The sequence below is a fragment of the Serinus canaria genome, chromosome 1 (assembly GCF_022539315.1).
Source record: "Serinus canaria isolate serCan28SL12 chromosome 1, serCan2020, whole genome shotgun sequence".
In the NCBI taxonomy this organism is placed as follows: Eukaryota; Metazoa; Chordata; class Aves; order Passeriformes; family Fringillidae; genus Serinus; species Serinus canaria.
Genome location: NC_066313.1, coordinates 109,559,269 through 109,583,030, shown reverse-complemented (window position 1 = coordinate 109,583,030; position 23,762 = coordinate 109,559,269). Strand labels below are relative to the sequence as shown.

Genomic DNA, 23,762 nt, shown 5'->3' with positions numbered 1-23,762 from the left:
GTTGTTCCCTTTGTATTTTTAGTTTTGATGGAGAAATCAGTAATGTTTTTGGAGTTTCAAAGAAAGAATACTAATGTGTTCTGTAAAAACAGATATAACCTAGTTTTTAGAGGAAACCAAGCTTACATCATCTTGGTGAACTTCTCTGGTCTTTGAAGCTGTTTAAAAAAGATTTTTAAAATTGTACTCATAATTAGGAATTACACTGAATGAATTTGATGCAAAGTAAGGCTTGAGGTTTTTCTCCTGAGGAGTTTGGTTTGTCTCTGTGCCTGAAACTGTTCTCAAAGAAGGGAACATTGAAATTTGTCCTGTGTTTGCAAAATGAAACACTCACTTGAGACTGTTATAATCTGCAGGGGAAAATATCCAGAAATGTAAAAATTGCTCTTAAAAATGCAGTAGTAGTATGCAATAAGGGAAAGACTTGAAATAGTTGAAAAATTTGTAGTGATTGAACACATTGAAAAAAAATTCTGTTTCCAATCTTAGTGGTGAAAATTTGAAAACTTAGTTTTTCAATACTGACATAAGTGAAAAAGAGCAGAAAGCCTGGAATTATTACCTGGATATAATGTTTTTCAAGACATGAGCTCTGACTTCTTTTTTAATATGGATTTTTTAATAGTAGCTAAACATTAGAACTCCCATGTGTCAAGGAAAATTGACTTCTGTGTTAATAGTTACTGGTAATAGCTTAATGAGTTACGTGATTTCAGTTGTAATGGCTGCAGATCTGACAAGAAAATGAAATGTGAAGTAATAATTTGTTGGCTACACTCTATCTGGTAGTGGTGCTTTGCTAATTTATTTTTTTTTAATTACAGTATGTCTTAACTTAAAAATGTTTCACTCATTTGGACACCAAACTCCAGCTAATGCCTAGAGAGAATAACATGATGCATTTGCTTGTGTCTAAATCCTATTGAAATTAATATTTCCCAAAGTATCAAATGTCTCAGAAATTGAGACTTCTGAATTCCTGGGTCCCTTTTGAAACTTTATAGTCACGTGGGCCCAATTGTTTAAAAATTGTTTGATATTGTTCCATTCTTTGTTGAACCTTAAATGACTTGGAGGGCAAATTCCTGATCTCAGAAGTGATTTGAGGCTGGGTCTCTGAAAGTAATTTCATCCCTACTTTAGAGTCTGGGATTCACACCCAAAAGTGTACAGGGTATTTCTTAACATTTTGCATTTAGTTCATCATTTTAAACTATTATTATTATTTCAGTTACAGTGATGCTCAGTGGGTTGGGAGCCTTTTCAAAACACAGAAACACAAACCTACCCATTTCCAGATTTCATTGAAAAATCTAGGTAGTATCAGTTCTATTAGGATTAGAATTCTAATGTGGTATGACCTTAGAATGTCAGTTAAGTAGTGCAGAAATTAATGTTAAAGTTCACTTGAGCTTGTGAGTGTAAAAAAACCTCAGCCTCTTACTAAAAGTTTTACTTTAAAATATAAAGAGACAATGAACTTTTTGCTTATAAAACCTGTTATATTTCCAAACTGAATTTATTTGTTGTTTGAATTTGCATGTGGCTGTTGTTGTCAATAAACTCTGAGAGATGTGCATAAATCTGAATTTCTACCTTTATTTTTTCTTCACCCTTTAGAACTGGATTCTAAGTGGCCACCTTTTTAACTGACTATTTGTTTTTCTTTAAAGACTATTTGTGCACACTTATGATGATTTGACACAGTTAATGTCTCAATAACCATGATGGCAACACAGACATTAAGTATAGACAACTATCAAGATGGACAACAGGTAGGTGTGTTTTCAGTTCTCTAGGAACAAAATACACTTAGGAAAAGGGGGAAAAAAATAGTGACTTTGTCCTTAGTGTCTGCTTTGGCATTGTTTAAGCTGGAATAACAAAACATAGTCATGTATATCTGGTCATGTTTCTTTTTTGTACAACAGGCTGTGTAGTTTGACATTTTAAATTGCTGAATTAAAATTCTGTTAATTGGAGGCAATTAGTGGGCTGGCCTCTCCTCTGAAGACCCATTTTCCTGTTACTCTGTGTCAGCCCTAAGCTATAACTACAAGGACTTCTGTCAGCAGATGGCAATAATGGGGAACAGTCAGAAAAAAACCAGCAACTTTCCACATCTCCTATAAAATGTTCATCTGAATGCTGTCAGATTTTTGATTTTTAGTTTTTATTGTTTGTTTCCCTTACTGCAATTCTAATTTCTCTCTCTTCTCTTACCTACTTTACATATTTGACTCTTACCTACTTTACATATTTTACTTTCACTGCCACAGGATGGCATGTATTTGCTGGGGGCAAATACAAGTTGTATTTGCCCCCAGCAAATACATGCCATCCTGTGGCAGTGAAAGTAAAATATGTTTTTTTCTGAAAAACAGATTGGGAGAGAGCTTTTTCTTCCTATTTGTTGTGTATTTCAAGTTCTCAGTGTCCAAGGTAGACAGGTAATTCAGATGCCTGCTGTTTTTCTAGTTTGGAAATGGCCCACAGAAAAAAACCTGCAGTTTTAAGTGAGCTGTTTCCTCCTCCTAGGGCAATAGAACCCTAACTGAGCACACTCCCTCCCTTCAAACTCTGCAGATTTATGGCCAACATTTATAATCTATAATCTAAATTTATAATTTATGACTTGTCTGAGTCATCCCCTTCTAATTTGCTCCTCCTTCCTGTCATTAGCCAAGAAATTAGTCCATTAGTTACTTTTTTTTTTTTTTTTTTGAGCATTCTGGTTTGAAAATCATCTCTGCTTGCTGAGGGAGCTCTCTGCAAGGCAGGCTGCTCTGTTGGGTGGGAGATGCTGAATTTTCTCAGTTTCTGATTTTTCTAGGAAATGGCTTGGCCCCAATAGGTAATAAAGCACAAACCTTTTGGTTCTCCCACACTCTTATGAATACTATAAATTTTTCTGCTCCTGTTATGTGGAAATAAATTCTGTTAAAGTCAGGTTCTCTCACAGTTTCTGGAGCTGTCAGTTCTGGCTGCCTGGAGGTCCCTAGAACAGTGTCTGTCCTCTACCTGAGATAAAAGAGAATGAAGAGAAAAGATTGCAGTGGTTTCATGTCTTTGTGCAGATGCTCAAATGGGAGAAAACCAAAGAGTTTGGGCTGAGGGGTGGAAGCTGTGACTTTCACAGTTCAGGTTCCTGGAAGACCGTTTAGTCCAAAAGATATTTAGCTGGAGGTGATACAAAAAACACTTGGAACACCTTCAAAGCACCCCAAAGGTGTGCCCCGCCTCCTAATGCAATTTAGGAGGTGCTCAGGTGAAGCTGTGGCTCTGTGGTGCTTTTCCATGGAATAAATGTGGGTTAAATGGATGTGTAGGAGGAGTTACTGCTGTTCTCCTGTAGTTTGATAGCCCTAAAATATTTGGTTCTTGCAATATGTAAAATGAAGTGCTAAAGGTCATGGGAGGTTATGCTCCTATAATTGAAGGACTGGAGGGACACAGAATATTTCAGATATTTTTAAGCAAATGTGCATTTTAATGGACAAAAAAAATAGAAGGTCCTTCAGTACCCTTATACAATGCGCAGTAAAAAATAAAAAAGAAATCTTAAGTGCATAATTTTTTCTTTACATTGATTTAATCCTAAAGGATTTTTATGCAGACATTCCCATGAACTTTTTGGAGCAATGTCCTCTAGGCTATTCCAAAACCAGCCACTTCAGAGACAAAATGTTTCAACAATTTACTAATATCTATCATTTCCATTTTAAAGCCAAATGCTAAAACTTGGAAATGACCTTTATCCGTCAAAAAGTGTCAGGGATTAAAAGAGGGGTTTTGTTGCTGCTACAACTTCTTGTGTCACTGCCAAGTCACACCAACCTTCTGGCAATCCAGGAGCCCTTTGCACTGCTCTTTCCTTAGAACACAGCACCCTTATTTTACGTCAGGGCTACAAATTTACTTTTTTTTTTTTTCCCTACAGATGCAAGTGGTAACAGAGTTAAAAACTGAACAGGATCCCAACTGCTCTGAAACTGATGCCGAAGGGGTGAGTCCTGCCCCTGTAGAATCTCAGACTCCAATGGATGCAGACAAGCAGGCCATTTACAGGTAGTGATGGACTCCTGTTCTGTCTTTTCAAGGGTAAAGGATAGGGTAGAGGATTTGGGGGTTTTTAATAAATAAATAATAAGTAGCTTAAAATCAGGTGATTTCTTGGCTGTCTCCATTGTTTTAGGGAAAGAGTGAGACCAAATAGGCTTCACTGGCAGTCATCAGCCAAGGAAAAACCTCCTGAGCTTGTGGGATCTTTCAATTTCAGCAGGTTTAAAGGGTATTCTAAGTGTGGTTGCCAAATTTAGAAAGCTGTTTTAGCCTTTAAACTGTGGTCACTCTTTGTCATATTGTTGTTTTTATCTTTAATGCGAGTTTTTACTTTCATAGTAATTAGGTCAATCTTTACTCCTTTTTCTTTAGGGATAGCAATCTATTCCCCAGTAATTAGCTCAAAATGGATTAAATATTGATGTATGAGCACACTAATTTGAGATTTTTCAGTGAAAAGTGCTGTGCTAAGCAGTTTGCTCAGTTTTCATGGGGTTGTGTTCTTTCACCTGAACTACTTTATAAAGACAGAATTATTACTGGTTTTCAGGTTAAAAAAAAACCCCAAACAACCACCAAAACAGGAAAAAGCCAAACAAAACACCAAAAAAACCTCAACCTGAGGCAGAAAGATGTATCCATTCATTTACAGACTTGTGCTAGCAAAATCTTCTCCTTAGAGCATGATTTCACAGGAGGCCTCTGAGCACAGCCTGAATATTCTTCTCAATTTTTTTAAAGTTATTTCATGATGTGTAAGTATGGCCCACATTGAAGAATAAATTCATTTTATCAGGCTTCATTTAAATCTGCATTCATCCTCTTTGTAAATCCTAAATCTTATTTCTAGTGCACTGTATTAATTTGTCTCAGTGCCACTCAATTACAGTGAATTGAACAGTCAGAGCTTTTTTTGCTTGTGATTGTTCTCTTTAATCAAATATATACATATTTTACTGCTGTATTTGCCTCTGGAGTGGTAAATCAAAATGAAAATAAATTTTTATCTTATTTTGCTCAGCCAATGCTGTTATTTGCAGTCTCTTCCAGAACTTGTCACATTCACATGAGTGACTGTGAGCTTTTCTGAGCTAGATGTCTTAATTTTCACATAAGTGGAAATACTTATTCATGTATTTAAACTGGGTTTTTTTTCTAGGCACCCACTATTTCCCTTGTTAGCACTATTATTTGAAAAATGTGAACAATCTACACAAGGCTCAGAAGGCACAACTTCTGCCAGTTTTGATGTAGATATTGAAAACTTTGTGAGGAAGCAGGAGAAAGAAGGAAAACCCTTTTTCTGTGAAGATCCAGAAACTGATAATTTGGTAAGTATTAGCTGTTTCTTTCATTTCTGAAACAACCATCCCATTTGCAGCTTCTTCCTCATTTCTAATCTCAAATGGTCCTTCCAGTTTCTCCTCACATTTTTCTGCCTGTGAGAGATTTTTCTTCATGTTCATGATTAAAAATATTCTTAAAAATTTCTTCTGACCCCCTTTTCCCTTTTATCTGTAAATTTACAATGGGCTCTTCACAGTTGTTTCCTGTTCTCAGCTGGCATGACTGTATTGGAGACAAACAGAAACAAATCCTTTCCATAGCCAGACTGACTCTGCAAATTAATTTTAGAGTGTTGGGTGTTTAACATATTTATCAAAAACATGTAATTGATGTAATTTTTTTCCAATTTTATTTAAATCATGCTTCACCTAGTTAATGTGAGGGAAGAGCTGCTATGAGATGATCTTAGAAAGTCTTTACCATATATAATTTTTCTTTCATGTCATTAACTCCTTTAGGCTTTCTGAAAGTCATTCCTGTGATGAAGCTGTAATTTCCCCATTTTGAATATACCTGCCTTCAATATTTTACTCAAAATTGGAGTTAGTTCTGTTCTGCATGAAGCAGGTCTGCTGACTTGTTAAGCCTCAGATTATTTTCTTTATTTGTAACTCTCTGAATCTAGCACAAAATCAGTTTTCCCATATTTCTCTAATACTAATCTATCTTAATTTCAGAAGCACTCTTGCAACGTTCTGATAGACAAACTGACAAGACAGGGATGAGATAAATGAGCAGTGAGGTAGACTGAAAAATGGGTGAACCCCTGGACTCAAGGGGTTCTGGTCAGCAGCATGAAATCCAGTTGAGGGCTCCCATAAGTGCTGTACTCCAGGGACTGGTTGTGGAACCAGAACTGTTGAACATTTCCATTGCTGACTGGGCTGATGGGGCAGGCTGAGCCCTCTGCAGGCCTGCAGGTGTTGCAGAACTGGGAGGAGGGGCTGATGCACACATGGCTCTGCCACCATTCAGGGATACTTCATTGCTTTTGGAGAAGCAGAAAAATGGGAACCTCATGGAATTCAGCCAAGGAAAATGCCAAGTCCTGCTGGGGAAAAAAAGACAGACTGACTCATCAGGGCAAGAGGAGATGGACATGAACTTACCCAGGAATGGGTATGAAACACAGGAGGTTCCATTTAACCTTTTTACTGTGAGGGTGATTGAATCCTGCCCTATAGATCCCCTGTGCCCCATAGATCCTGAAATCCTGCCCCATAGATTCCTTCTGCCCCATAGATCCTGCCCTATAGATCCCCTGTGCCTCATAGATCCTGTCTGCCCCATAGATCCTGAAATCCTGCCTCAGAGATTCCTTCTGCCCCATCTATGGGCAGAAGGAATCCCAGAGAGTTGTGGAGTCTCCATCCATGGAGACAGTCAAACTCAGCTGGACATGACCTGAGGAACCTGCCCTACCTGACCTTGCTTTGAGCAGGAGGGTTGGATTAAACCATCTCCAGAGGTCCTTCCAGCCTCAGCTGTTGGTCCCTTTCAGCCTCAGCCAATTCCAATTCTGTGGCTTCTGTGAGCCTCCAAAGATTGGTTTCCCAAAGATCCTGCTTGCCTTGGCCTGTTCCCTGTGCTTCTGGTCATGCATAAACACTCTCACAGATCCAGCTTGCTTTGGTTGTCGCTGGGTCTGGTGTGTTCAAAAAGTCCTTCCTGTCGCTGACCTGTTTATGGTTTCAGTTTGTGGTTCTAGTGACAAAGTCTCTTGGATTAATGTGGTGTTCTCCTTTGCTGATGGGCTGCACAAACCTGGCTGGTTTTGCTTGAGGTGGGTGAGGAATTATTTATGTCCTGGATTCCATGGCTGCTGAAGTCAGTAGTGGCTTAAACTGGAACCACATTGCAAAATCAAAAATCCTTGGCATTGAACTCCTGTCCTGTGGTTGTATAGTGAGCTGTGACTTGCTGTTACTGGATACCAGATGAAACCTGAGTGCAGCTTGTCCTCTGCCTGTCCTGGAGGCTGGGAGCTCTGAACAGCTGACATTCTGACAGGCTCTTCATTTAGTGTGGGGCAGTGAGCACAAGCTTCTCTTAAGTTCAGAACTGGATAGCATGGCTTTCAGTCTCTTTTCACCTTGAAATATTGGTGCTTGCCACAGGGAAGGCTGTAGACAAGCAGTTTTTTCGGCCTCCTGTCACTTTTATATTTTTTATAGAGATTAAAAAGTCTGTTTAGTAGCAAGAAACACTATTGTACACCTTTGTTCCATCTTCTCCTCATGCTGTCCTTCCCTTTTTAACTCCAATGTTAAATCAACCATTCATCTGAAAGGAGAGGCTGTTAAGACTGATAATTAGACTGGGCCAGAAGGGTGGAGCAGAGTCAAACAAATAAGGTGTAAAGTTTGCTCAGTAGGATCAACTCAGGGTCAGAGCTGAACTGAGATGAACTGAGCATCACAACACTAAAGAGCCAAATTCAAATCCTATCTGAGAATCACAGGCCTGTTACAGTAAGGAAATTGGGCAGCTGTTTCATTTTTTTTCCTTTTACTGTGGCATGTAGAACTCATCCAGACTGCAGTTTCTGTGACAGAGCTTCAACTGACAGCTCCAAAGCAGCAGAATATAATTCCATGCTCTGTGCTGCCTGTGGGCTAATTAAGTAGATAACAGAAATTAGGAAGGGTCACAGATAGTGATTGTAGGGTCACTTACAGTCCTGGCAATGTTCCACATTGTGCACTCACTTGAACTGCCTCGAATACTTCACAAGAGGAGTTTGGAGTTCATCCAGAGGACCACAGAATGTTAATCTGGGTGGCACAGGCATTAGATCAGTTTGACCAGAAAGGAAGTTCATTAAGAGCAGTGGATGCTTGTTCCAATTTGAGTAACTCTTACTAAGCTATGGTCTAGATTATCTTGTTACTTTGGTATTATAATTCCCATTTTGAATTAATTGGGGGCTTCCTGCTTTAGTATTAAAAAGGATTTCAGCATTGGGAAATGTGCGTAGCATCCACCTGAAACTTGATTTTAAGGATAAATTGCTAAATTGCCTGTAAACCAGCTTTCAAACCCTTGTTACTGTCCAGATGGAGGGATTTTGTTCTGGGGATTCTGTTCTTCCCAGTTCAGCTCTCCAACAACATCAGCTGGTGATCTTGAATCAGCAGGGCAAAGGATCATAGTCAATCCAGGAGAATTGTTACCAGGGTGCAATCCTGGGCCATGTGTTCTGGGATGACCCTGTATCTCATCCTGCAGATCGCCTGTTTTCAAATCTTGTGAGAAGGAAGTGGAAGCTGAAGGTTGTGCCTGTGTTCTTACTAGACTGGAAATGTGCTTTCCTAGAGCTGCATTATCCTCCATATCTTCTTGGAATGTTATTTGTATTCCCTTAGTCCTCTTACCAAGCATCAGTGTCAGATGTGTGTTTGCTGTCAGTAAGCAGATTCAGGTGGTCTCTGTTGCTGCTTTCTGGAAGTGTGCTCAGCTTATCCACATAACTGGGACTATCACCTGCTGGAGCTTCACACACTTTTCCCCTTACCCTTTGCTATCCCTGCCTCATTTTTACAGAGAAAACAGATCCTGGAATGAACCAAGGCACCAACTTCTCTTTGTTCTCCATCAGTCTCATTTTGTGCATAGGACATCCACAGACTCCTCCCTGTCTAAGAAGTTGTTCAGCATGGGTGCTTGCAGAGAGTTTTTTTAGACCTTTCACAGATTATTTTATGTTCAAAGACATTCATTGCTTAACACTTTTTTGTTGCTCACTGCTAACCCAGACTCTACAGAAATACCACGTTGCCTCAGGGTGGTTCCTGCCTCCTCTGTTCAGAGTAAACTCTTCCCACACATGGGTGGATTTTTTAATTTCTCCACATTCACAGGACCACAGGATGGTTTGGGCTGGACTACAAGCTCAGGAGGTTTCTAGTCCAACCTCCTGCACAGAGTAGGGTCAGCTATGAAGCCAGAGCAGGTTACTTATGGCTTTGTCAAGTCTAGACAAAATACAAAACAAGGGGTGTTAAATCTGCTCTCCCTTTTGTATTTGAACAGGACACTGCCTTTTTTGAAGACCCCCGAGTTTTTTGTTTCATTTGGGGTAAGGATTTTTGGTTCAGTACCCTCTTCTCAATTCTCTTGAATTCTTAGCTGTGTCTGGAACCTGAGTGGTAGAGGTGAAGCCAGCTGATGTCATTTGAATTTTGACTGACCAAGCCTTTCTGAAAAGTGTTCTTGCTGTTTTAATATGCAGAACTATCCCATAAACCTCTAGTTCCACATTTTCTAGCTATGTCTCATAGCTGAGGACTCAAAATAGAGAAGTGAGGTTATCAAATCAAAACAAATGAAAACAAAATAACTTTTCTCATAGAGTTTGTGTTCTTCCACTGAAAATCTGAATTGCTGCAGGAGGATTTGGGTCAGGGAGGTAGGTAAACTGTGAATGTATATATTTTAATTTTTTTTTTGCAAATGAAGATTCATTTGAGTGAGATTATGTGTCAGTATATGGAGATTCTTTCATGTGTGTTGCCCACATGTGCAGTTGATGTGCTCTGAAATGCATAGAAAACTGTGGCTCTGTGTTTTACATCAGCACAGGTGAGCAGGGGACTGAGGCAGTTTGTGCTGTCTGTGCCTTGGCACCACAGGCTTGAGGCACTGAAGGCAGGACACAAGCACAACCTAGAGCATATTTAGGCTAAAGATAGCATAAATTTCTTAAATTTGGAGACATATTTATATATGAATAGGCTTCTGATAGCAAGACCTGGAAGTTTTTCAATAACTTTTCTTTCTCTAATAGCTTACCATTATCTTTATTTACAGCAATTTCAGCAATAATGGAAAGTGCCCCTGTTCATGGCAGGGGCTGGAACATGGTGATTTTTAGGGTCCCTTCCAACACAAACCATTCTAGGATTGTGTGAATATACACAGATCTCATGGTTACTTCATCTTTGTGCATTTCTCTGAAGTGATACTCCAGTTTTATTGCTACAGCTGAAAAGACTGAATCAGTTATAAAATGTCATTTTTCTGTGGTATATTCTATGCAGTAACCCTGAATGAAATATTACTGCTGCTGTGACCTGTCTGAAAACACCTTTTTATATTTCCTTTGTCCAACTTGAGTTTTTTTATCAGGAGTTCTTGATTTTTTTTAGTTTTAAGGGAAAAATGAACTTTTGCTGACATTTAGTTTGGTCTACCTGTGCTGCAAGAGAGCAGGAGCCATATGGCCACAATTAATGTAGCTGTAAATGAATTAATAAGTCCTGGTGACAGGCATGGCATATTTACAAAGTTTTGTTTTCCTCCTAACCACAGCAGCACAGCCTCCTGCAGGAGCAGTGTGATGGAGAGGGGCCCTGCAGAAACCTGGCTAGTGTTACTGAGTCTGGGTTTGTGGGTAATTTTGACTTTAATTCAATTTTCACCTCAAGTATCAACCATTAATTTTAAACTAAGTCTAAGCTGAAGAAAGGACTTTCAGTTTTCTTCCAAGCACATGCTGATAAATAAACAGTACAAATTTGGCTAATGTTTAAAAAACCCCAACTCTCTTGACTAAGCAAAACTAAACTACTCTCTATTATGGTCAATATGATGTGTCCAAAAGCATATTTTGTTACCTCAGTTTTAGCTGAATGTTTCAAACACTCAATAATATGATGTGCAATTTCTTGATCAGTCACACATGAAGAATTTTCTATTTTAAGCTTTTTGTCTCTGAAACAGAGACAGAATTTCTTGAAACACAGATGACCTTTGTTTTGTGTTAAAATTTAGTTACATCTGCATGCTTTAACTTCGTTGTGTTTAAAGGTGCTTAAGCACAGTTTAAAAAGCAACCTGGGCTGGGTTAGAAAATCACTGGTTTGTGTCTCAGGGTCACTGCACTCAGTGTTTCAAAGGCTTTCAGTGTCATAGGTCACAAGAGTTACCAGATCTTAATTTGGATCAACTCCCTCAAATCAACAGCTCAGGTGTTTCTGCAGCTGTTTTTTGAAAGATGTATTTTTTCTTTTTATCCCAGAGAAGAAATTTTTTTAAAATCATTTAATTTCTTTTTTTTTTTTTTATTCTTGTTTATTTTAACGCACAGTTGTCTACACTGAGTGAGTGTCCTAGAACCTTTTGCTGAAAAAACAGGGAAAAGATCTGTCTCAATGAAAGCTAAAGTGTCATGATGGAGATGGCAGCACACTCAAAAGTTTTCCTGCCTTGATCTCTTTTGGGTGACTTGAGTAAAATCATCTTCAACTCCCAGTTGGTTTCTTGAGTTGGAAATAATAGATTAGTCTGGAGGGTCTAACTTCTGTTTCCTGGATCAGTGTTCTGCCCTGGTAAATAACCCCTCATGTAGGACAGATTTTCCCAAATAATTGTAAAGTCAAGCTCTGCACTGTGCTTTAAAATTGCAACTGTTCAGTTTCGTGAAACTGAAGGATATTTGTCTCAGAGATCCAGCACAGCACAGAAATGCTGGGGGTGGCATGTTGTATAAAAAATAATTACTTTGCTGGTGTGTTGTGTACATATTTGAATGTCCTGGATTTCCTGCTGCTGTTAGACCATCTGGGTTTGGTTTTAGCTTCTGATCTTCTGCCATGACCCTTGCAATCACCTAAGCTATTTTTATGCAGTATGTAATACCATTGGTTATCCAGGCTTACAGTGTTTTTCTCACATGACAAGTATTCTCCTCACAGACATATCTCCTGTCCTTGGATTTTAGCTTAAACATGGATTATTTTTTTAATTTGGTTTAGTGCTTTGTATTTAATGTTTTGTATTTCAGAATCAGCCTCCTCACCTGAAAGTTCTTACAAGATTTTACCTGGGAGTTGTTCATCTTTGACATACAATCACAGAGGAAGCTGTAGCACTGAAGAACTGTTTGATTACTTTAAGCTTTGTTGAACAGTGTGACTAAATTTGGGATCTCTTTATTCTAATTTTATTGAAAAATAAAAGCTTTCATCCTCCCTAGCAATCTATGGAACAAATTTATGCTTAATCACAGGAGTGTCTTCTTTCTCACTGTATTTCCAACCCTTCTGGTTTCCTTGTGTCAGGGTGCAGCTGAACCTGGTGTTTCTGATTTATAGAGCTCCAGAGAACTGCTGCTGGCCAAGCCTGTCCCAGCCCTGCCTTCCAAACCATTTCTGTGGATGGGATTGCTTTCCATCACTTCCACTCTTGTGTGGTCTGTGCCCCAGAGGTGTACAAGGAGGTTAAAAACCACATGGACGTCCAGGCTCATCCTGTGCCCTGTGACACCTGAGCTGCTCTGTCTTCCTGAAGTGTCACACATGACAAAGATCACTTTGTTGTCCTGTTCTGTTTCCCCTGTGTGGCAGTTTCCTTGTGTTCCTTTCCCATTCCAGGATTTAGCAATTAGAACCTCTGCTTTAATTGGATGATCTTTGTTTCTGAAAAGCAGTGTTTGCTTAAATCTCACATTATTTTTTTATTTTAAGGAACAGTTGTTTTGTTTCTGATTTTTTTTTCCAATGCTCTCCCTCAGATGGTGAAAGCAATCCAAGTTCTGCGTATCCATCTGCTGGAGCTAGAAAAGGTCAATGAACTCTGCAAGGATTTCTGTAGTCGTTATATTGCCTGCCTGAAGACAAAAATGAATAGTGAAACTCTACTAAGTGGAGAGCCTGGAAGTCCTTATTCACCTGTGCAATCTCAGGTGTGTTTCCAATGCTGTTCAGTGGATTTTTGCTTAGATTTCCTTAGGAAGTTACAGCTATACTTCTTTTGCTATCAGTTTGCAGAGTTTCTGCAGTTTCCTGTATTCTCTCAAATCAGGTATTAAGAGTAGAAAATTAGGAGTAGAAAGAGGTTTTTTGTTTGTTTGGTTTGGTTTTGTTTCGTTGTTTTGTTTTTGGTTTTTTTTTTTTTTTGGGGGGGGGGGAGCGTTGTTTTTTTTGTGCTACTGCCCAATGGACAAATTTGTTGAAGTATCCCAGAGCACAGAGTCAATTTTTTCTTGTCTTCCTTTTGTGATTTTCTCTCAGTTCAGCAAGTGGAGATATTCAGAATAGCTTGGATTTGCTATTTGGTTGGAAGGAGGTTAGGAAACAGAATAAACAGAGAAGAAAAATTTTGCTTGTTAAGGCCTCCTTAGTCTGCCTCCTTCATTACAAGATTGAGATGACTGATGCATTTTATACACAACCTGTATTCTGGAATAAATAGACAGTATCTGATGGATTAAAGTTGCAATATTGCATTTTTGTATTAAATGGATCACAATTAATAGGTTAGGGTTGATGTTTTTGCTGTCAGATGCTGCAGAGTGAGAAGGGTACTGCCACCCGAGTACCCTTCTGTGAATTACTCATGTATCTGATGCTCTGTATTAAAAAAAGCCCCAATGACTTTTAAACTTCACTTTCTGGACTCCTTTTATAGGTTTTAATGTCTGGAAATGTGGAAAGGAGATTCTAAAATTAGGCAAAACCAGCTTTTAAAAGGTTTTTTTCTGTCTATCTCTTACACTTTTCTGTAGAGACATGAGGGACCCATTTTGCATTTGTTATCAAAACAGATTATTCATATATACTAAGGAAATGTATAAGAGTTTGTATGTCCAAGGTTGAGTAGGGGCTATCTTGAGCAGAATAAAACATATTGAATATTTAATACATTATGTTCAAGTTGAAGGAATTGAGATAATAACTAAAATTCTAAACCTTTGATGCTTGTAATGAGAGTATCAAGGGTCATTTCATTTGTCCTTTTTCCCTCTTGCCTTTGCAAACTGTTTCTTATTCTTTACACAACTAGAACTAAAATTTCTCAAAATTGTTTTACATCTTTTCTAGCAGTTGCTTTCATGAGGGTTTTCAAAGGCAGTGGTTGGTGATAATGAGGAAGCTAATGTAGGTAATGATGAACCCTAATGAAGTATTTTTCTCTTTGAAGATAATCCTGTGATTAAACTCCAAACATATTTTAGAGCCAAAAATACCTAAAACAAATTACAAAAATACACAAGCATGCTTGATCTGCTTACATGATCAAAAAAAAAAGTTTAAAAAAATGTAAGCAACTAATTGTTTTATTTTTCTAGCAAATTCCAAGTGCCATTGCAGGCACACTCAGTCCCCAAGGGATCGTGGTGCCAGCATCAGCATTGCAGCAGGGAAATGTAACTATGGCAACAGTAGCAGGTATGGCACACTAAAAACAACTGGCACCTTGCTCTTCATCTTGGTTTCCTTCATGGTTGTTGCAAAAACTACACAAATGCTTGAAAAAGTGTGTTTTAATGCCTGAAAAGTTGTTGTAGTACAGTCAAGTGCTCTACTGGTGCATGAATGTTTAATTTATATGTTTTCCAAGTATGTCTGTGGGAGTGGCAGTTACATATATAATATTGAGAGATCTTCATGTGCAACACTACATTTGTTAAATTTTCATAGACTCTGGTGTTTGACTTTCTTTTTTCCCTTCCAAAAGAAGAATTCTATTTGACAAAAACTTGCATTACCTAAACCATTGCACTTGTTGGTTGCCTCACACTCCTTGGAGTTTGGAACCACACCTACAAGTTTGTAAAATCCATCATGTCCTTGTTATATGGAAATTACATTTAAGATGAAGTGTTTAGTCTTGCCTCTCAGCAAGGTTTTAAATCAAACTCAGCTGCCCTAAGAACTGGCCACACTGGGGTGTGATTTTGGTGTTGGGACCCTTGTTGGTTGAAGACTTAGCTCAAACAACATGGAGAACTGTTTTATAGCCTGATAATCATTGCACTTTCATTTGAAAATTGATTTAGAATGCCTAAAATACAGGGAAATAGAATCAAATTTCGTACAGTTTTTTATAAATGGATGAAAATTTTAGTGTGCAAAGAGCACATCTTGCCTGCTGACTAGAAAAGAGTAATTAATATATTATTAAAATTCTTGTATGGTGTGCAGTGGTGATATGTTTAAAGAAAATAATACTTGAAGGGGTTTTTCCTCCCCATAATCTGTGTTTCTGTTTTGCTTCCAGGGGGGACAGTGTATCAGCCAGTCACTGTGGTCACTCCACAAGGACAGGTGGTGACACAGGCACTGTCACCTGGCACTATTCGGATCCAGAACTCTCAGGTTTGTTCCATAAGCTCCACAGAATGGTGTTTACTGGCTGGAAATACATCTCAGGGGTTTAGGAGTTTAGATTTAAATTTGACACACTGGCAGGAGCAGCTCTGTGTACACACAGAGTAATTAATTGTAAACTGGTGCAGCCACTGCTGTGGGAGGTACAGGTTGTAGGATATGTCATAAAGTCCTCCTTGCCACAACAGCTCATCAGAGCTCCTACCTTTTAATTGTGTTCTTTTACTGATGCCAGAAGAGTTATAGGTACATGAAATTAAAAAAAAATCAAAACAACAAACTTAAATTAAAAAAAAAAACACCTCTAAACCCAATCAACAGCAACAACAAAAAACAAAACAAAACAAACAAAAAACAAAAAAAACCACACCAATACAAACAAAAAACCCCTCTGAATTAAATGAATACTTTTTCAGTGATTATAATTTTTCTAATCATTGAACTTTGTTTATGGCTGGATAGATTTAATGTATTGCATTAAGGTGCCACACTGCTATTGTGAGAAATTTGACTTTTTATTGCAATGGCAACCAACAGAACTGTGAAACTATGTATTTCAGAGCTTATCTAGTCTGAGAAACATTTTTCTATAAAACCTTCAAAATATTTAGTTGAGACTCTGGGAGATCCTCAATTTTGTCTCATTATACCCTAAAATATAAGGGCCAGCACTCTTTTGTGGGAGGCTCTTAAAAGTTGGATCTGAAGAGTTCAAAAAAAGAACTGAAGAAAAAGAAACATGAAAACTAGACCATCTTCTGGTACAGAAAACCTTGCTGGCTTTCTCTGGAAGTGGTAAACCAAATCTTCCTGGAATCTGGATTTAATTAGAAATGTGAATGAGGAGCTCCATCTCCACAGCATAAAATCTGTTGGTAATCACTGACTCACTGGCTTCTTTTCCCCCTTTTTCTGGCCTTCCAACCAAAAAAGTGTGCACAGAGTGTTCTTTGAATTGGCAGGAGAATATCTGTACTCAGCCATGTCCTCCCTAGAACACAGAGAGCTCTGTCCTCACACACCTCTCAGAAAGAAGAGTGTAAAATTACACTCCTGAACTTAAAGAATTGGGGAGAATTGGGGTTTTTTTACCTTTTATGAAAAAAAAAATACTGAGAGGAAAATAATGCCTCTAGCCTATAAATAAAAAAGGACTTGACCTTCTGTATACATCTGTGACTACTCTTGGTGTTAGGAGGAGTCTCCAAACCCACCTATGCGAAGGTCACTAATTGAAAATCCTTCTTCAGTGTCTTCTTTTTCAGTGTTTCAGAATGCTGTGGAGGTAGAGAAAAGCACTGTAGAAAAGCTATTGAAAGTTCATTATAAAGCCTCCTTATGCAAGCAGGTTATTTAGAATGTTAGACATTACTTTGGAAATTAAAATGTGCTCCAGATATATATTTGTAGTAATTTGATAACCTAAACCTTGTTTAAAAATAATTTCCTACATATTGATTGGCTTAAGAAATTGCTCCAATTTGTCTGGAAAACCTGATTTAGAATTATTTTGGTTACAATTGACTGAAATAGAATCTTATGTGACAGCACATAAATTGTGCTGTTGCTTTCTATTTCTGCATAAACATTTAAGAGTGTATTCCCAATTCAGATTACCAATGTGCAAATGATTTGATAAATCCATTGGAAGTGAAAACCAAAGAGAAAGAAATATGAATATTTAGGAAGTAGTATGAATGTTGTAAAGTGAATTATAGGTTCTGCTCTTTGAGAATTTAATACAGTTATTTAGCAGGACCTTTAGCATATTTTTTTTGCAACTGCAGCACAATAATTAATTTTACTTCATCCTTCATTTAAGTCTTAAATCAGTTATATTTTACAGCTTCCATAGTTGTTTATGTTTGCACAGAGTGAGTATATCCAAGATGTTCAAGCCTAATTTCTTTTCATTCCTTCTATAAATGAGTTGTTCATTTATTGATACAGACCTGCCATTACTATGTTAACTGCTTTATTTCTCCTAAAATTAAATGTGCAGCTCCAGTTGCAATTAAACCAAGATCTAGGCATCTTGCATCAAGATGATGGCTCATCAAAAAATAAGAGAGGAGTTCTTCCCAAGCACGCTACAAATGTGATGAGATCTTGGCTTTTTCAGCACATAGGGGTAAGGACTGAGCATGGTCAGTTTTTCATGTAGCTCTTCCATGTGGTCTCTTAGAGTTTTTCTTCATAAACAAGGTGAATTTATTCTGTTGTCAGTTATGGAATCTCAGTTCAGCTTTCCCTGGAGTCATTTGGAGTAGTTCCACAGTCTAATGCTGGTTGACTTTTTAGTAATATTTTAATAAATATGTTACATTTGTACTGCATGGTCTCAATAAGTGTTGTTACAAGGAGCCTTTCTGCATTTCACTGTGTTGAGAACTTAATGTTCTCTACACCCTAGTTCTTGACACATGGAAAAGTAATTCCACCTGTATTTTGCAGTGTTTTAGGGGTATTTTTGACTGAGGAAAATCTCAAATTTTCTATCTTAATCTCCTTTCCAGTCCTTCTGATGTGTACCAAGCATGTCACTATCTGCTTGTGCTTTCAATTGTCTTCCTTTTGCATGAATACTTTGAAAGGATAAATGGCTCTCAAGCTATTTCAATGTTGAGTTGATTGATATTTTGCCTTTTACAACTGATTTGCAGCAGAGAACTCATCCAGGGAAGCTGCCTGTGTACTTCTTGTGTTACGTGCCCTGTCCTCATCTGCTTAGAGCAGCTTTATTTAACTCCAGTGCTCCTTTATTTAACTGAGTGCTCCTCAGTTCTCTCATATGACACTGCCCTGGCCAGCAGAACTAATCAGAGCTGCTCACATGCTGTGCTGCCCAGGGATCACGCTCTTTAATAAAGACTGTCAGCCATGAGAAGCTTTTTCTTCTGAATTACACAGCAGCAGCTTCATGGTGCCACAGACACTCTCAAGGATAAAATCGGTTTTTGTGTAGTAAAGCACTCTTTGTTGAATTATTTTCGTCTATAAGAGTTTGTGAGGTTTCTAAGGTTTGTGTTTTAATGAGTCAGGTGGCCTTAATCCACCCTTTTTAATCAGATGTAATAAAGGAGTTCTTATTTTTGATGAGGAGATGGAAAACAAGCTTATGCCTTATTTGTTTTCTTTTCTGGCCTCTGTAGCATCCATATCCAACAGAGGATGAGAAGAAGCAGATTGCAGCACAAACAAATCTGACACTACTCCAGGTTAACAATTGGTAAGAGCAAAGCCCTTAATATCTGTCCTTGCCTCCATGTGCTTACAGCTCAGAAATAGCGAGGAGGATAACTTGGACAATCTAGAGTTGAACTTAAATATTCTACATATGTCACAAAACATGTATAGAAATACAAGAGCTATTCACTGGCACACAAGCATGTTATTTTTATAAGGTATAATAATATTCATGCCATTTAAATTATATAAGGACTCCAGAAAACATTGCAGCACTAGGAATTGTGTTCTGTTCCAGTTCTGAGAGAGATGGAAGTACTCTCATCTCTCTTCTGCAAGTGAAGTTCAAAGGCATTTAGTGGCCTGGTGGCTGCAGGTGTTTAAGAAGTTACTGTTAGCAGATTCTGTTCTTGTATCAAAGGATGCTCTCCTGAGCAGTGATGTCTGAATGGAGAGGCAGTTCCTCAGCTACACCAGTTCATGGTTCAGCAGGTTTTGTCATGTCTTTTCTTTCCTGGAGGTGTAAGATAAGACACCTGCCCTGCAGAAGAGAGGAGGGAAGGTGCTGACACATGTCCTGTTTGTCTTGTGGCATCAGTTCCTAAAATTGCTGCAGCAAAGTCCTACTGGGATCTGCCTCAGATTTCAAAGATGACACTGGCTGTGAGGCTGTGGAGGGGTCCAGGGGGGAAATAGCCAAGATAGTGACAGAACACTGCTTCCAGAAGTGGAACAGGGTTGGCTGTGCCTGTGTTACATGTGGCCACGGAGCTCTGTGCTGGGATCTGACTGCTGTCTTTGCAGAGCATTCTATTACAACTTAGAAACCTGCCAGCTACACCTGATTTCCTCCCATTGCAGGTAAACTTGGGACCTGGATGTATTGTTTTGTATTTAGGGATGATGTCTTCAGTCACAACTCCCTGCCAAAGCTCACTATGTTGAAGTTGATTCAGTTTAAGTATTTTCTTGTTCACTAGCAGAAAGGGGAAGGGCAGCAATTAGCATGCTAAAGTAAGCAAGTGAAAATCAGAGAACTAAAAGGAACCAGGACAGATCTGACAAATGTGTTTGTCATCTCCTGGATCAGGAGCCAGCCCTTGGAAAGCCAGGGAGCCTGTAAAATAAGTAATGCAGAAGCTTAAAGGAGTAAATGAAACCAGACCAAACAAAGCAGGTTAGGGGCTAGACTTTAGGTGAACCCTAATGAGAGGAGTATCAGCTTTCTGAGCTGGGCTGTCAGCAGGTTTTCTGGTGCTTAGTTTTTAATAAGATCCTGAAGTGTACATCTGTTGTGCTGTCTGGAGAATTTTTCCTTCTGAGGTGGGGGAAAAATGCTGTTAGCTGCAAAATGATAGAAGTGCTTTCTTAGCTAGTTTGCCAAAATTGAAGTATGCTGGTGTTCTAGGAGTGGTTTTACACTTTAAAAAGAATATGAAGCCCAGCTGATAGAAGATTTCATATTCCTAATTTTTTTTCCTGCTGCATGCTTTGTGAATGTGAGAGAGAAACACAGAATTTACAGCCAACTGGTCCTAAGTTCACCTTGCCCTTACTTGTATTTAGGTTTATCAATGCTAGAAGGCGAATTCTTCAGCCAATGCTGGATTCCAGTTGTTCTGAAACTCCAAAAACAAAGAAGAAAACAGCCCAGAACCGACCAGTGCAGAGGTTCTGGCCTGACTCCATTGCCTCAGGAGTTGCTCAGCAGCAATCGAACGAGCTCACGATGTCAGATGGTGAGGAGAGCTGCCTGAACATGGATCATGAAGTTAATTCTTCTCTGACAGGGAAAGGGAGGGTTTGATGACTCTGCTAGGAGGGAAACTTCTGGGTATTTCAGTATAGATGTGGTTTTAATCTGGGAAAGCATAACAGAATTGTGTCGCTTTTTCCTCTCTTTAACATTTTTCTGTGGTTTAAACAAGGGTATTGTATTGGAATTCATGTTGAGAATCTTGCTTTTGTTTCAGAAGTTATGAAATGACAGAATAAAAGATGTAAAACTGAGATGTACAGCTGAGTTCTCTCTGTGTGCACGTCAGGAGTGTCCTGTTGGATGAGCAGCAATGGCTGCAGCTTCAGCTTCATGGCTGGGCAGCTGCAATTCTATATCTGCCTCACATGCTTCCAGCTCAACAATGAGAGGCAGAAAAATATCACAGAACCTCCACAGACTTTGACTGAAGTAACTTCCTCAGTGTCATATCAAACAAAAAGATTTAATTTAAGAAAGATAAATAACTGCTTTAATGCCAGGATCATCCTTCCTGTCCTGCTGCTTGCTGCTTTATTCTTTCCAGTTTGTAACAAATTTTCCTTCAGCCTCTGCTGGATCTGACAGCAGCTTTATCCATTGAAGTTACCTTGAATCTGAACACTCCCCTTCTTCTGCAAGGAATTAAGCTGGAATACTTTGCAGAAATGGCATTGTGATGACTTGATTGGAGAATTGCTGTAGCGGGTGACAAAAAGACAGATGTAAGATTCACAACACAAAGTTTAAGATTCCTGACCAACCTAATCCTGGCATTTCCTGACATTTAAGTATTTGACAGCCTATATATCTTCTATTTTAATGTAGTTCCTTGAGTTTCTGTGGTGGGTAACTGTTGAATAGAGCTAACTGTTCTGTGGTAGCTGTTGATTAGAAAAAAGCTCCGTTACACGTAAGCAGAAGGCCAGAAAGGTGCTGAAGTGCTGTGGTTGTGCTCCTGCAGGTGCTGTCGTGACCATCACAGCTCCAGTGAACATGAATGTAGACAGTCTGCAGTCCTTGTCCTCAGATGGTGCCACCCTGGCTGTGCAGCAGGTGATGATGGCAGGGCAGAGCGAGGACGAGTCCGTGGACAGCGGTGAGGACGACGGCGGCGACCTCTCGACAGCAAACATCAGTGGGCTGGTCCTGGATAACAGCGACTCCCTGCAGTAGGAAGCCAGAGAGCCTGGAGAAAAACACTTAGGAAAAAGAATGGACTGACTGACTGACTTTTTATAGTTTGCACAGCAAACATTTTACACAAGTTTTATTTCTAATATGTTTTATATGTAGATATAGAAGGGTGCACTTTTTTGTATTTCATAGTAAGCTTAAAGAGTGTTTTTGCAGGTGCAGCAACTTCTTTCAAATGTGTTTTGGTTTGTTTGGTTTGGTTTTTTTTTTGGTTGGGTTTTTTGGTTTTTTTTTTGTTTTTTTTTTTTATTTTGTTTATTTTCCTTTCCTTATTTGAGAAAATTATATCTAGTAATATAAAGAACCACATAAGCACCCCTTTGTTCTCTGAATTGGAAGTGCTGCAGTTTCTGATGAATTATGCAGTTTCAATTAGTGCTGTTATTTAACACAGCTTTTGATGGGCAGGTGATGTAAATTTAAAGCATGTGACACTAGTGTGTGAAACTTGATTATTGAGTTAGATGCATATATTTGAAAGATGCTTCTGCACCTTAAAAACTGCTAGTCTGAGGTGGACAGCAACACACATAAAAAGGAACTGTTGATGTGTGATTCAGTAGAGAATGTATGGCAATTTAAATAAGTTTAGTTTCTCTCATAGTCCGTGAGCCTGTTTATCATTTGCTATAAAAACTCCTATTTTTACCTTGCTGGGGTTATTGGATAAAAAAAATATTTTTATAAATTCACTAGAAATTGGGATGACAACTGTATTAAGCAGGAGGAAAAAAAAATAATTTCCAGAGGGGAAAAATAAATGTTTAGTATTCCTATTTGGAAGGTCTGAAAATTGACCCAATTTAATAAACAAGCCTACAGTAGCATTCTATGATTCTCAGCTATCCCACAGTGATATACTATATTTGATAATAGCATAAGAAGGGCCCACTGTTTGATGGGATTTTGATATTGTCAAACATTGATTTATATTATGTGTAAACTAATATTCAAATTGCATAACTGTGTATCTAGACTTGTATCTGAAAATATTTGCTAAATGAATATTCAGGTAAGTAAGTTCAAATACCCACAATTTTTCCAATTATTAGAGAAATTTAACAGTTTATAGTTTGTACAACTGAATCTAAAAGAATGAAAAGTTGCCTACTATACAGTCATGAATTCTGCTATTTTATTGCATTTGAAATATTTTCCCCTAATACAAAAAGAAAAATATAACATGAATTTATATAAAATTTCTTCAGATCTGAAGTTTACTACCAGAATATACAGCAGGCTTTGTTAGAGTAGGAAATTCTTGTGTGTCATTTAAAAAACAAAGAGCTGGTGATAAAAACAGCTGGGTTTTGGTTTGGTTTTGTTTTGGGATTTTTTTTGTTGTTGTTGTGGTAACAGTTCATTTCTTTCATTTTCCCAAAGTTTGAAGTCTGTGATTGTCTATCCATGAACATTTGCTTTTGGAACTTTGTATTTCCCCTTGTTGAGTACCAATAAGAGACTCACGAGCCTCATGCTATGATCAACACCCTCTTTTGTCCCTGTCCATTTGTCACAGTGTTGGCTTAGATCAAAGCCAGAATTTCCTTCTGATTTTGACCAAATCTGTGTTTCTAACATGACAGGGAGAAAGGTGGTCACCTTTAGAATCTTCAGACGCTGCATTTGAACAAAGCCCTTTGGCAGTTGCAGATATTTAATTGAGTACTTCATTTCTGCTTCTCAGAGCACTCAGGCCCATGCTGAGGTCCCCTTGATTTCAGGAGGATGAAGGATTGTGCTGCTGGACATGCTGAAGTGGCTGGAAGCTGGTCATGGCAGATTGTCTTCCAAGGCAAGGCTGAGTTGGTAGGAAGAAAAGCTTCAGGAGGAAATGTCAGTGGCATTGCCATACACACATGGAGAATTACAGGAGTTTTCAATGACTGGGAGTTTGTTGGTTTGGTTTTTTTTTTTATGGTTTTTACTCAACACAAGAGGTGTTTCTGCTCTGGCTCTCTGAGTCCTGGCTGAGGATCTTCCTTAGTCCAAGTGCTCTCATGATCTGCTCCACTGGACTGGTGATTTCTAAGAATTTGTTTTCTTCTGACTTCTCTGCTTTGCCACTAATGTGCCATGTTTGTTAAACAGCACAGTAA

At 38.5% G+C, this 23,762-nt stretch overlaps 1 protein-coding gene across 4 annotated transcripts in view; it reads left to right on the top strand.

Moving 5' to 3' along the window:
• Positions 1-23,152, top strand: part of PKNOX1 (PBX/knotted 1 homeobox 1) — a 36,586-nt gene extending 13,434 nt beyond the window's left edge. For 3 of the 4 annotated variants that reach the window (XM_030234330.2, XM_030234329.2, XM_050972347.1), the window contains 10 exons: positions 1,677-1,778; positions 3,944-4,071; positions 5,225-5,396; positions 12,926-13,096; positions 14,483-14,582; positions 15,415-15,512; positions 17,527-17,655; positions 18,677-18,753; positions 20,277-20,449; positions 21,431-23,152. In XM_030234330.2, coding sequence (XP_030090190.1) covers positions 1,728-1,778; positions 3,944-4,071; positions 5,225-5,396; positions 12,926-13,096; positions 14,483-14,582; positions 15,415-15,512; positions 17,527-17,655; positions 18,677-18,753; positions 20,277-20,449; positions 21,431-21,642 — 1,311 coding nt within the window. In that variant the 5' untranslated portion in view covers positions 1,677-1,727 and the 3' untranslated portion in view covers positions 21,643-23,152. Of the gene's footprint in view, positions 1-1,676; positions 1,779-3,943; positions 4,072-5,224; positions 5,397-9,444; positions 9,491-12,925; positions 13,097-14,482; positions 14,583-15,414; positions 15,513-17,526; positions 17,656-18,676; positions 18,754-20,276; positions 20,450-21,430 lie in introns of those variants that run through there. The other variant, XM_050972349.1, reaches the window with a different exon arrangement.
• Positions 23,153-23,762: the final 610 nt, after the last annotated feature.